This window comes from Cydia fagiglandana, chromosome 24 (assembly GCF_963556715.1).
Source record: "Cydia fagiglandana chromosome 24, ilCydFagi1.1, whole genome shotgun sequence".
NCBI lineage: Eukaryota > Metazoa > Arthropoda > Insecta > Lepidoptera > Tortricidae > Cydia > Cydia fagiglandana.
In genome coordinates, this window is record NC_085955.1 from 4,073,377 (window position 1) to 4,088,043 (window position 14,667).

The following is a 14,667-nucleotide window of genomic DNA, read 5'->3' on the forward strand; positions in this document are numbered from 1 at the left end:
CTTACAAGGTTGTACTAGGCCAGGGGTCACCAAATAGCGGATTTTAATAAATCGGACCCCTGAAGGAACTAGTTGGCGACCCCTGTACTAGGGCCTCAGTACATCTAAGGAGGTTATCTGGTTATGCATATGATACAGAAGAGGCTTCCAAGGTACTAAGGCCTCAGAAGCTCAGAACATCTAAGGAGGTTATCTAGTTATATATGGTACAGAAGCAGCATACAAGGTACTAGGGCCTCAGCATATCTAAAGTGGTTATCTGGTTATGTAAATGATACAGAGTTGCTTACAAGGGTCAGGAGGCCTGTAGGAGTTTTCTGCAACTGTCTGGAGATGCAGGGCGTACCTGGAGAAGGGATAGGGATTAGGATACGAGGACAGGATCCTATAAGGGTTCCGTTTTTTCCTATTGAGGTACGGAACCCTAAAAACTGTATGTGAACGATTATATCCGTGATGGTTGTTTTATAACACAGATCCTGTTTAGATAGCCTACTACTAAATGTACTGTTCACTATCAATATAGCTAGGATTAGTGCGAATTAAAGTTACATTTTAGTCATCAAGATTAGATACTCGTACCGACAAATAATTGGACCCGTTTCAGCCTCAACGTTACCGGAAGCGAAATGTGTCACCTTTCATAATTTTTGCTAAACTTTTCTGTGCCTATAATCTTCTTCTTCCTCGCGTTATCCCGGCATTTTGGGATCCAGGGGTCCACTTTTCATGAAAAAAGCGATTACCTGATCTTTCAACCCAGAGGGGAAACTGCATGGGCCTTATTGGGATTAGCCCGGTTTCCTCAAGTAAGAGTGAATTTTAGGGACGATTACTGAACTGGTAAGCTCCATCTTAGGCTCTGTCTTCAGTTTCCATCAGGTGACTAGAGCCAATCGCCGATCAGTTTATTATAAATAAAATATAAATAAAACATAATCAAATGGTACTTACCTAACAGCATCGCACACCTAGCAGGCTGCGCGGGAGCATGATCGGAGGTCACCTGGCCGATATCCTCATGCTTTGGAACTGCGGACAACATACATATTATTAATTAAAAAATGTATTACTCATAAATTAATTATTAATTTACTTAACATTGTCTGCAGTTGCACGTTAGTCCTAAGATATATTAAGTATGAAATTTTTGTTTCTCTATTTTGAAAATTCTTATTGAGAGGGGTTTGCCATAAGCCGCGCGTGGCGCTGTCGCCACCTAGCGGCAATATCTGTGCTGGCCGCGTAGCCAAGACGCCAATCGCTAACGCTCCGTAGCGATCGATACGCAACTGTCACTGTCGCACTAATATGGAAGAGAGATAGAGAGACATAAAGTTTTTCGCATTCGAAGCGATAGCGATTGCAACCTTGGCTAGGCCGGCTGATCGTGACAGATGCGTTTTGTTAGAGAGCGAGTCTTCTATACCTAGTACTATTATTTATTCTGTGTCATAAGGCATAAAATATCAAAAAGCGAACTTTAGACGGTAACTTAGGGGGCTAAATTAAGGGCCTATTTTAGATTTAAGCTAGTTATTAATTTTGTTTAGTATTTGTACAGTTGGTGTACTACTTCCGTATATATCCATTATGTAAATAAATGCCATAAAGGTTCCCCGCTTTGTCGTGACGATAAATGATAAATGACATCATTACCGCTGAGTACCGCGATATAGTATAAAAGCGGCCAATAATATTTTTACGATTTACGAGAAGAAATAAGTAAAGTAGGTATAATTAAAGAAAGATTTCCTTCCTTGAGAAAAAAATCGAGACAATAAACAAAGAAAACAGTAATAAATGCAATTATTATGAGGAAAAAGGTAGGACAATATAATATTAAGTTAATTTTACGGTTTCACTCACGTGACGTGACGTGACGTGACGTGACGTGACATGGACACCTATGTGGCTACCACCACTACCACCAGCAGTGGGGAAAATGAATATTTAAAGGGGCCCACTGATTAACAGTCCGCCGGACGGTATCGGCCTGTCAGTTAGAACAAAATGTTGACAGTTCCGAACAACTGACCGGTCGAATCCGTCCGGCAGACTGTTAATCAGTGGGCCCCTTTAGGGGGCGCCTCGCCTATACAACAAACGTGATTATTTTGCCGTTTTTTGCATAATGTTACGGAACCCTTCGTGCGCGAGTCCGACTCGCACTTGGCCAGTTTTTAAGATAGGTAGCGGTCAAGGAATTTTCATTCCGTACCTTGTCACAATGACAATACTATAAGGTTCCTAGCGCCCACAGACAAAACATCGGAGACTGAGCATAGTCGCGCTACCCCCTCTGCCACGCATACGGTAATTTTACTCCATGTTCGAGTCGAAAGTGTCTTTGTGTGACGTCCGTGTCTTTGAACGGAACAATCACGGCACGGGACTTCGCTCACCACGTCCCGCGCACCCCCGCATTTTTGGCATCATCGGTCTAGAGGATTCCTAATAGCAAAAAGAATAGATAGTATAGAGGGGTCCTGTCATTGTCAATTTTGTAGTCACGGTACATTTACTGCCATCTATCGACACACGATTAAAACTTAAAATAAAATTGAAAATGTATAAATTAATCAAAATATGTTTACGGATAAATGATTTTTAATTTTTATTGTTCCATACTGACCCATGTTCTTTCACTGATATGTGTTAAAATTGTTAAATATCAAACGGTGTCCTCAACGCCATCTAGCTGAGAATAGGCCAAAGGTATAAATTATAATGGCGCCATCTATTCGAGAATGACTTATTCTTGATATCCGAGGCACGTTTTTTTCTTAGACTTTATTTATCTTATATAGTCCGGGAGCCGGCTGCATGAAACAAACCTCATCAAAAAATAGAATATACCTACCCTGTAGAGGTACCTGACATTTAGTAGATTCCAACGCACTTGGTCGGCCTAGGCTTAACCTGGCAGATTTTGTACAAATGGCAAAAACGTTGGACAAAAATTCATCAAAAAAAACCTCATCGAAAAATAGAATGAAACTTGTATGGTAGGATACCTGACATTGAGGACAGTAAAAAAAAAGTGGTCGGCCTCACCTTAGCCTGGCAGTTTTTGCAGTCCGACCAGATTTATTGGGTCACGTGAGAGCTACAATTTACCTCATCGAAAAATAGAATGAAACAAACGGATTATAATAGCTAAAATAAGCCTGTTGACGTATGTCTTGGTCGGCCTCACCTTAACCTGGCAGTTTTTGCAGTCCGACCAAATTTATGAAAAAATCATCAAAATTTTTTTATCGAAAAATCGTATGAAACTTGTATGGTACGATAGCTGCCTTTGAGGACAGTAATAAAAAAATGGTCGGCCAAATCCTGTGTTTGCAGGTTCCTGTGTCCGACCAATTTTGTGGTACCACGTGAGAGCTACAATTTACCTCATCGAAAAATAGAATGAAACAAACGGATTATAATAGCTAAAATAAGCCTGTTGACGTATGTCTTGGTCGGCCTCACCTTAACCTGGCAGTTTTTGCAGTCCGACCAGATTTATAAAAAAAACATCAAAATTTTTTTATCGATAAATCGTATGAAACTTGTATGGAACGATAGCTGCCTTTGAGGACAGTAATAAAAAAATGGTCGGCCAAATCCTGTGTTTGCAGGTTCCTGTGTCCGACCAATTTTGTGGTACCACGTGAGAGCTACAATTTACCTCATCGAAAAATAGAATGAAACAAACGGATTATAATAGCTTAAATAAGCCTGTTGACGTATGTCTTGGTCGGCCTTACCTTAACCTGGCAGTTTTTGCGGTCCGACCAAATTTATGAAAAAATCATCAAAAAATTTATATCGAAAAATCGTATGAAACTTGTATGGTACGATAGCTGCCTTTGAGGACAGTAAAAAATACTTTGGCCAAGTCCGAGATAGCTCGAGGCATTTAGTGTTCCGTACGGCTACCATCAGTTTGGCATTGACATAAACGATATCGTGAACGTAATTTACTTCCTATAGGTATATCTCTTTCGCACTAATATGTCAGTACGAGCGAGATGCATAGAAAGTAAATTACGTTCACGCCCACGGTAGCGTTTATGTCAATGCCAAACTGACGGTAGCCGTACCGCTCGCATCGTTACATTTTACAGAGGTTGTTTGCCTGTTTTTAGGATACCGTATTCAACTACACACACAGAACAATAGTACAAAGTGTCTAAGTGCGAAGGCCGAAGGCCGAGCTTTAGCAAAATGTCATCGCTTTAGCACAGAGCAATAGTACAAGTGTCTAAATGTGAAGGCCAAAGGCCGACCTCCGCGTAGCCCGAAGGCCCGAAGCGTCCAGGATGTCAGTGCTTTAACACAGAACAATAGTACACTACAAGTGTCTAAATGCGAAAGCCGAAGGCCGAGCTCCGCGTAGGGCCGAAGGCCCGAAGCGTCCAGGATGTTAGTACTTAAACACAGAACAATAGTATAAGTATCTAAATGCGAAGGCCGAAGGCCGAGCTCCGCGTAGGGCCGAAGGTCCGAAGCGTCCAGGCTGTCAGTTCTGTGTTTAACCACTGACATCTTGCAGGCTTCGGGCCTTCGGCCCTACGCGGAGCTCGGCCTCCGGCCTTCGCATTTAGACACTTGTATTAATTACCTGTGTTTAGAACTGACCTCCTGGATGCTTCGGGCTTTCGGCTCAATGCGATTTCAGCGTTTGGATCTTGCGACTTAGACACTTGTACTTAAAAAATACTTGGAAAAGTTACGGGAGGCGCGCGTCTGTCGGACGCTTCGGATCTTCGAATCGCTCCTTCGGCCTTTGCATTTAGTTAGATTCTTGTACTATTGGTTTGTGTTTGATTACCGAAGTCGAGCATCTCGCGAATGCTTGATTTGCGCACCACGATTTTTTGTCCTGCGATAATTTTGTCGTAGAAATGCAACGTATGTGTTTATATGTTAGTGCGCGCATATGCGACAAAAAAATCGCAGCGATTTTAAAATTGTGATTTGTCACATTTTTCCGCGATTGTTCGCGACGCGATTGTCGCAAAGTGAATTGCAGCATGCGGAGTTGTATGGCCCCGCGCGCACTATGATAATAAAATCGCAAACCGGCCGGACCTCAGTCGCTTCGCTCTCCAAACCCCAACATCTCGGCACCTGCATCTCCAATGGAGTCTCAAAATGAGACGCTAGATGTTGACCATTTAATTATGGAAATAGACGGGGATCACCTTTGTGTTATAAATGCTGAAAGTCATACAAATCGCATATTAAAGACACGTTTCATGACAAGCGACTGGTACGAAATCCATGTTGAGAATGAACAAATCGTCGCCTTTTTCATCGCAGTGCGCGCAGTGAATTTTCTGCGATATATTACAGCGCGATTCTAAAATCGTGTCGCAAAAATTAATATCGTGGTGCGCGCTTGGCCTATAATATTATATACTCCTTCAATTTGAATTTAGAACTCATTATTATTTTTTATTTGATTTTGTTTCTAGTTCTATGCCATATATGTATATAGACTTTAATATTATTTAGAACTGCTAAAAAACAAGATCGGCTTACTTTAAATATTTCGTCAATTTTACCTTTGTTTCTAAAAACTGTGATATTTAACTGTCATATACTATTATTAATGTCTTCCAAAATTATTTTCTCGTAACAGGACTGAGGGGCTACCGCGAAAACCGAAATTCGCAATTTGCGGGGATCTTTCTCTTTTACTCCAATGAAGGCGTAATTAGAGTGACAGAGAAAAATGCTCGCAATTTGCGAACTTCTATTTTCGCGGTTATAGCCCTGAATCTTGTTGCTCACCGATCCGTTCAAAAATATACATAAGTACTGAATATAATTAATAGATATTATAATTATACAATTAATACAGAAATGTAATGGTACTTAATGAAAAGGAATATTGTGTATATTGTTTCGACGAATCAGATACTCTCAATAAAATCTATACATGAGGCCAAAGCTGTTCATAAATATTAAATGACTTTATTATCTCTATACGCCTTACTAACTCTATGTGTCCTATTGTGGAAAAAAAAACACAACGACAGTCAAGAACGGAATTCTTAATTTGAATTTTTCAGATTTTTGAGATGCCTAGTCCATTGGTTGGAAAGCCCGTTCGAAATTTAAACTTATTTGTAATATAATAAGGTCGTATTTTGTAGATCTCTCTCATACTTATAGTAGGCTATTGAGATAAAATTAAATATCCCACAAAAATAAGCAAGCAGAATTAAACTTTGTGTCAAAGACATAAGTCATAAATTTCAATGCCAAAGTTTTAACTAAGGATGTTTCTCGCCTAATATGAATTGACCAGTGTAAGCATCAGTTAGCTAGCCCTAAGCAACCAAAGATCAAGCTGCAGTTGAAAAACTAATAAAGATAAAGTTAAGCTGATAATTTTCCCGCCGTCTCCATGCTTCTTTAAGTTGGGTATTGACTGGTCAGCTGCCTGTTAGCTATAGTTTTCGCGAAAATCGCCAGGACAGAGGTAAAAATTTTTGTATGAAAACTTGCAACTTTAAATGCATTTTTTGACGAAACTATTGCAGTCTAAAATGAAGTCAAAATCAGTCCATCGACTCAATTTTTTGCAAGCTTTCTAATGGTACCCCACACGATTCTTACAAATGAAAAAAGTTTCAGCCTACCCCTCTCAACCCCCTAAATTTCCCCCTTTAATAAGAAATAAGCAGTTTTGACTTATTTACAATATGAGTGGTGGTAATTGCTATAACTGTTCCAAATTTTAGGTATCTATGTCAAACGGTCTCTGAGAAAAACGTATTTAACTGATTTGCAAGACCGAAGTGATCCCATAAGTGTTCCGTAAACAAAGTTTTGTACGGAACACTAAAAATGGTCGGCCAAATCCTGTGTTGGCAGGTTCCTGTCTCCGACCAATTTTGTGGTACCACGTGAGAGTTACAATTTACCACATCGAAAAATAGAATGAAACAAACGGATTATAATAGCTAAAATAACCCTGTTGATGTATGGCTTGTTACGGGCGGCTTTCATAAATTCAATGTGGCAGTGTGCGGCAGAATCCACTTGCATCAAATTTGATGCAACACATTGTGGCTGGACATTAAGAGATGAAATGTATAAGATCAAATGGTTTGAAGGACACATAACGCCTTTGCGAGTCGAAGAAATAACAATAAGATAATCACTTAATATATGTGAGGTTATCTTGTGTATTTTTATTTATTTATACAGGGTGATTCAGGAGACGTGAGCAGGACTAACACTGCGCATTTCGTAAATTATAAGCAACTGTTTCCTATCAGTATTAGTGAGTTTAACGTTAATTTTTTAGTCGTGTTGAAAAAAAAAGTTATTAATTTATTTACGACATGGATGGTCACCCTAACATTAGAATACTAAACTATCGATATTCTGTGTCAAATTGAATGTCATCACTGTCATCACGGTCTGGTTACTTTTTAAAATTCGTATCTCACCCAGGTTTGACATTTTATTTTCTTCGTAAAAGAGGTTTTATGTTTATTAATTAGGTCTTGTAGGGTGACCATGATTGTAGATAATTAAATTTGCCCTCACCAAGAAGTTGAAAAATAGGAAAAAGTGTGGTTGTTTCACCTAAATATTGGTCAATTATCAGTTACTGAGTGTGCAGGATTAGTCCTGCTCACGTCTCATGAATCACCCTGTATTTATTGAGAAGTTCAACAGCGTTTACATTAAATAATATACAAAAAACATGAGAACTTATAGCATAGCCAATAACAGAACTTCCTGTAATTTATACATAATAAAAAATCATCTGTGGGTAGACTTGTAACTACAGCTGTACAAGAATCGTAAATATAACTTAATTTGTAAGTCTTTAAGGTACAAGGAAAAAGAGAAAAAAATAATAATAACTGTAAACTGCAAAAAAAATCCTAAAATAGTAGTATATAATAGTAGTATCCTAATACATACAGTACCTACATAAACGAGCGAATCTATTACTTTGTATGCATTTATTGGAATTTATGTGTTCGTGTGTGTGTGTGTGTGTGTGTGTGTGTGTGTGTGTGTGTGTGGGTGTGGGTGGGTGGGTGTATGTGTGTAAGTGGGTGTGATAGTGCGTGACTACCAGGAAAGTTGCTTTGCAATTTGTGATTTGAAAACACGTCTGGAGGAGAAGAAAGGGTCAATGTTTTGGAACGATTTATTATAGGTACGTGCGATTCTACTCAGAATTTAATAGAATAGAATTTTGGCCATAATTGGTACGATGACAGGGAATATGGAATAGTGTGGTGTGACGATTCGGCGCGTGGGAGCGCGGAGCCCTAACTGTGACAGCAATCCAACGCAGTCTAGATGCCCGTTGAGAACATCGTGGAGGAACATTTTACCATTTATTTAAATTTTGGAAGGATCACGTGCAGTTTTTCCTCTTGTATTACAAGTGTTCGATTGAAAACTAAGCTTTGGTGTATACCTGGATCACCTGCACGTACAAGAAGGCGTTTCATATACGCCCGCCCATCAGATAGGTACACAAAGTCATGATGCGTATGGAATACAGCATGTGTGGTCCTATTCTAGCTGTCACGTGGTATCACAAATTTGGTCGGACTGCAAAAACTGCCAGGCTACGGTGAGGCCGACCAAGCCATACGTCAACAGGTTTATTTTAGGTATTATAATCCGTTTGTTTCATTCTATTTTTCGATGAGGTAAATTGTAGCTCTTACGTGGTACCACAAAATTGGTCGGACACAGGAACCTGCCAACACAGGATTTGGCCGACCACTTTTTTTTTTACTGTTCTCAAAGGCAGCTATCGTACCATACAAGTTTCATACGATTTTTCGAGAAAAAATTTTTGATGATTTTTTTATAAATCTGGTCGGACTGCAAAAACTGCCAGGTTAAGGTGAGGCCGACCAAGACATACGTCGACAGGCTTATTTTAGCTATTATAATCCGTTTGTTTCATTCTATTTTTCGATGAGGTAAATTGTAGCTCTCACGTGACCCAATAAATCTGGTCGGACTGCAAAAACTGCCAGGCTAAGGTGAGGCCGACCACTTTTTTTTTACTGTCCTCAAGGTCAGGTATCCTACCATACAAGTTTCATTCTATTTTTCGATGAGGTTTTTTTTGATGAATTTTTGTCCAACGTTTTTGCCATTTGTACAAAATCTGCCAGGTTAAGCCTAGGCCGACCAAGTGCGTTGGAATCTACTAAATGTCAGGTACCTCTACAGGGTAGGTATATTCTATTTTTTGATGAGGTTTGTTTCATGCAGCCGGCTCCCGGACTAATACGGAGTTATGTATATCTCTGCTAATAGTCTATGCTAGCGCCTTTCATATTAATTGTCACTGTGACAAGTTACGAATAGGAAGGGTCATTAAATCCATTTATTGTACCTAAGCGATAAAAATTAAAGAGTTTCCGCTTTTGCTCATTCATGCTTATTATTTTATTAAGTATTGCGTATTATTTTAGTATTTTATTGCTTAGGATTTTATTGCTGCGTATTATTTTTCTGTTAATCCCAAAGTGACAATCGAATTATCATATCTTACTACAATATATCAAAACATTTATTATACAGCATTTACCGGCCTATCTCAAATTAAACTGCAAATAATGGTGTTATTGCTTGATTGATATTCGTTTCTGCAAGTTTTTAGTTAGTGTTGAATGACGCGGTGTTTATTTATGAATAAATAATCATACAAATTAAAATTTACTCAGTCTAAAAGCTCGCAGCTGGGCTATAACCGCGAAAACCGAAATTCGCAAATTGCGGGGATCTTTCTCTTTTACTCCAACGAAGGCGTAATTAGAGTGACAGAGGAAAATCCCCGCAATTTGCGAACTTCGATTTTCGCGGTTATAGCCCTGTGCTATGCACCTTTAACGGCCGGTTAGCAATCATTACATTCATTACAAAACTGACGGTCAAGGTCAAATCCCATAAGGTGGTACTGGTGCTCGACGCAGTCCCAATACATGTCATTGTCAATAGATTTGACAGCAGGGCCACAGAATAAATAATAGTACTTACTAAGTACAGAAGACTCACTCTCTAACAAAACGCGTCTGTTACGATCAGCTCAGATATGGCCGCTAGGTGGCGACAGCGCCACGCGCGGCTTATGGCAAACCCCAAAATTGGGGCCGAACGGATGTACTTTTAGCTACCTGTAGCAAAGCGACGAAATCGCGGAGTGGAACACGCCTGGCAGGGTGTTGTATATTGGGCATTAGCATGTCGAGCACTAGTACCACCTTACATTTTGTCAGAAATGTAATGGTTAGATGTTATTGAAACACGACTTAAGTCGCGCTTTAAAGTACAAGTTAAATGAAAATGTGTAAAAATTCAAAGTAAAACCTGCAACTGCGTTAGCGTTCTCTGGAACGGCTCTATACAGGGTGATTTCGGGGTCGTGGAGCAAGAGAGCCAGACATCATACAGAATCCAAAGATGAGCCTAATGATGTTGTTAATTATTGTTTATCACCAATAATGATGATTATTTTCCAGATGACAAGTAGGAAAAAACATTTTTGCATACAATTTGGTGACCCTACTCAATGTGACGTCTTGTCGCTTTCCATACAGCGTATGTCAAAAATCATACGGTGACCATAATTACTTAGTATAACATTAATTTTAATTGAAAAATAAGAATAATTAAAGTAATTATCTTTTAATCAAATACTACCTTATGATAATGTGGATCATTTACAGAGTCAGAAAAAGTGGTTCTGGATCACGACCCAGAAATCACCCTGTATAATTTTTAACAACCATACCAAGTCACCATTCTCATTAACATTTAACCATCGATATAAATATGTAATTATTCATTATGATGTTTATCTTTAACTGAAACAGATCTTCGAACGTCATTGGCTGACAATGGGAAAGGATATCCGCTTTAATACACTTGTGACAAACGTCATACTTAGGTATGTGTACCTACAAGTTATTTTTACTTTAGCATTCACCGCCGATATACATGCCTGCGTGTATCGTAAGATCAATCTATTTGCTTTGCATTAGTCAAGGCAGGGGTGCGAAACTCCTGAGATCGGCCAAACTCGGCTCCGCTCGGCTCAGCATTGCTCCGAGCAATTATTAGGGTTGGCACCACTTGACTTCCTTTGGCGTGCACGACCACAGATAAGATAATCACTTGAATTTTGACAACCCTAAATAGCCGAAAGGGATAGTGGGGATAGTGCCATATATTAGGAAGGGATAGCATGATTCGACCCTGAACCGCTGTCAAACTTCGGTTTTGTAGGAAGTTTCCTTTCTGTACGGTAGTACTATTATTTATTCTGTGGTTAAGGGCGGGATCTGGTGATACCACAGAATAAATAATAGTACTACCGTGCACAAAGACACTTCCTACAAAACCGAAGTTTGACAGCAAGTCAGGGATGAATCATGCTGTCCCTTCTCTAATGTACTTCACTATCCCTTTCGTCAGGGTTGTCAAAATACAAGCCAATATCTTATCTGTGGTCGTGCACGCAAAAGGACGTCAAGTGGTGCCAACCCTAATAATTGCTCGGAGCAATGCTGAGCCGAATGGAGCCGAGTTTTCCCGAAAGTACGAGTGTCTCCCCACTGGTGCCTCCACTCCATTCATCGTTAATAATAATCTGAGTAAATATATGTGCTTAACATTATCATTATCACGAACACGCCCTTGTGATAGCGGACAATAACAAAAATAATGACGCGATAACACCTGCCATCGCAGATTGTTATATATCATGTTCTATTCTCTATTCATAATATTCATATAGAGCAGCGGTCGGCAACCAGCGGCCCGCGGGCCTCATGCGGCTCGCGAACCTCCCACTTGCGGCCCGCGAGCCTCCCTGGCTTTTTGTATGTAATATCACAGAATAAATAATAGTACTAGGTACAGAAGACTCACTCTCTAACAAAACGCGTCTGTTACGATCAGCACAGATATGGCCGCCAGGTGGCGACAGCGCCATGCGCGGCTTATGGCAAACCCCAAAATTGGGGTCGAACGGATGTACTTTTAGCTACCTGTAGTAAAGCGAAGAAATCGCGGAGTGAGCCACGCCTAGTAATATTGACAAATGACAATGTCTGATAATGTCATAAATATTAACAAAGTGCGGCCCACGACTACTTCGTTGACTGCTATGTGGCCCTTGGCTGCTAAAAGGTTGCCGACCGCTGATATAGAGTATGTAAGTAGGTATCATCGCTTACTGTTAAGTGGCTTAAACCATCATGGAATGACATAAGGCCAGGGGTTGGAACCTGTGCACGCGGCCACAACGCTGATAGCGGCCCTGCGGCACCCCATCTAATGGCTCTTCTACACGATGGGCCAACTCCGGCCACTTCAAGGGACGCAGCCATGCGGTAGAATGAGATAGCAATATCACTTGCTCCCTCTAACGAGTCTAACGTATAAATGCGTCCCTTGGAGTGGCCGGCGTTGGCCCATCGTATAGAGGAGTCATAAGGCGGAGTCGGCACTCTTGGTGGTTTTCACTCCCGGGTGAATGAACGAAAATGGTTTGAAAAATAATATGGCAGGGTAACCGCGAAAATCCAAAATTGCGGGCATCTTTCTCTGTGACTCTAATTAGGCCTTAATTGGAGTAAAAGAGAAATATGTGAATTTCAGTTTTCCCGGTAGGCCCTCGGTTTCCAAGCTTTGTATCAACCTAAAAATATGGGTCATGTATGATTCTGCAACGGGGTTGGCCGGTTGAAGTTTTTAGCAGATGGCGCCATCATAGCTTGCCCTAGAATTGTGTCAATTTTTTGTTTTTTTAATACCCTGGATGCCAGCCCTTTAAGACAAATCTCATAGAAAAAGGGGCAAGCTATGATGGCGCCATCTATGCAAACGTTTGACAGTTGCCAACCCCATTGGTACGTTAAAATACAACATTGTAAACTACAAAAGGTATAATATGTATGTTGTTAACATACTGATATCAAAGTGACAAAGTACAAACAGCTCTCTCTTAACTGTCCACCGGTGGACCTTATTCCCTTTGTAATAAGGTTCACCGATGGACAGTTAACAGTGTAGGCTATGGTACACACCTCAGGGTCCTCAGGTTATTGAACTTTAACTTTGTTCATGAAACATAGACATAATAATGTCATATACTCAAGACATAAGTACCTTACTTACTGAACACTTTGGCCAGGGCCTACTGACACAGAATAAATAATAGTACTACCGTAGAGAAAGGACACTTCCTACAAAACCGAAGTTTGACAGTGATTCAGGGATGAATCATGCTATGCCTTTCTAATGTATGGCACTATCCCTTTGGGCTACTTAGGGTTGTCAAAATTCAAGTCTTTATCTTATCTGTGGTCGTGCACGCAAAAGGACGTCAAGTGGTGCCAACTCTAATAATTGCTTGGAGCAATGCTGAGCCGAACGGAGCCGAGTTCGACCGAAGTTACGAGTGTCTCCCCACTGCTACTGATGTGCCACTAGAAAGTTTCTAAAACTGCGAAATTTCAAGATGCATGGTAAGCATGGCAGTAATATAAGTGTTGGTATAGTACAGTATTTGCCATTTTCACAATTAACCTACAAAGTTACTCCATTGCACCTTGTCTACAAAAAGTAAACACAAATACATGGAACATAGTAGAAAAACATCAAGAGTGTTGCAGTAAACTCTTCAATAGAATTCAATTATTTTGTTTTGAGACCTTGAAATGGATACACTTTAAATTGCCTTTTAATTGCTCTGGCCAATCAGTTAATTAATCAGCGTGAAAAATAAAATGTAGAGCACCAGGGCAACATTCATTAATTTAAATTATGAAGATATTGGCTTAAAGGTCTCTAACCAGGTCACAAAATACAAAAAAAAAAGTGAAGGATAGTATAGGTTTTTTTTAAACATGGAGTCTTACAGCTGACTAGTAAAGTTAGGTTCTAAAAATGGTATTTCGTATTTATTCTGCAATCTACATTTTCATATCTGGAATGATCGTTACGTTGCAAAATAGTGTTTCTAAAGTACATATTCCGATAAGAATTCAGTTATAACGTGAAGTAATACTATCAAAATAGAGGTTAAAAGGTATCTACGCGGCAAATACACAGTCCGAAGTACAGGGTCAAGCTATTGAGCTAATTCTTCCTCTCAAAAGAAACCGCAATCTTCAACATAACTGTTCCGAGCCGTAAAGTGGACCGCGACCTACTGGAATTCGCAACAAAAATTCCATCATAATATCAGGAATTATAGCTATCGAATCGTTGTTACTTACCCCTTATATAATCAAGATTGTTGCTGAGGCTTCAGAAACTTTATTACTGCAGAGTAATTGAAGAAGATAAGCAAATTTTAAAGCAATTTCGCGCAAATCGCGACGTGACACAACGCTTGCCGAAGAACTGTAAACGTCACTCTGACAGGTCAAGTGCACACGGATAGTTTCCGAAGTGCACATAACATTTTTTCACATCACTTTACAAGAGATGATTAATGATTACATAAGGAACTTGAAAATGATTTGTATTCTTATGAAAACTATTACGTACATAAACATACAGTTGTTAAATGTGTACGTAAACTTATAAAACGTTGCGTAAATTCATTAAAAAATACAGCTGACATAAATAATATCATAACTGTATAGCCTGTGGTAAATTTGA

At 39.7% G+C, this 14,667-nt stretch overlaps 1 protein-coding gene across 1 annotated transcript in view; it reads right to left on the minus strand.

Annotated features, from left to right (window-relative positions):
• Positions 1 to 14,433, minus strand: part of LOC134676315 (pantothenate kinase 3) — a 58,631-nt gene extending 44,198 nt beyond the window's left edge. The window contains exons 1-3 of the mRNA XM_063534691.1: positions 14,280 to 14,433; positions 955 to 1,032; positions 291 to 346 (exon numbers count right to left, since the gene is read on the minus strand). Coding sequence (XP_063390761.1) covers positions 291 to 346; positions 955 to 964 — 66 coding nt within the window. The 5' untranslated portion in view covers positions 965 to 1,032; positions 14,280 to 14,433. The remainder of the gene's footprint in view (positions 1 to 290; positions 347 to 954; positions 1,033 to 14,279) is intronic.
• Positions 14,434 to 14,667: the final 234 nt, after the last annotated feature.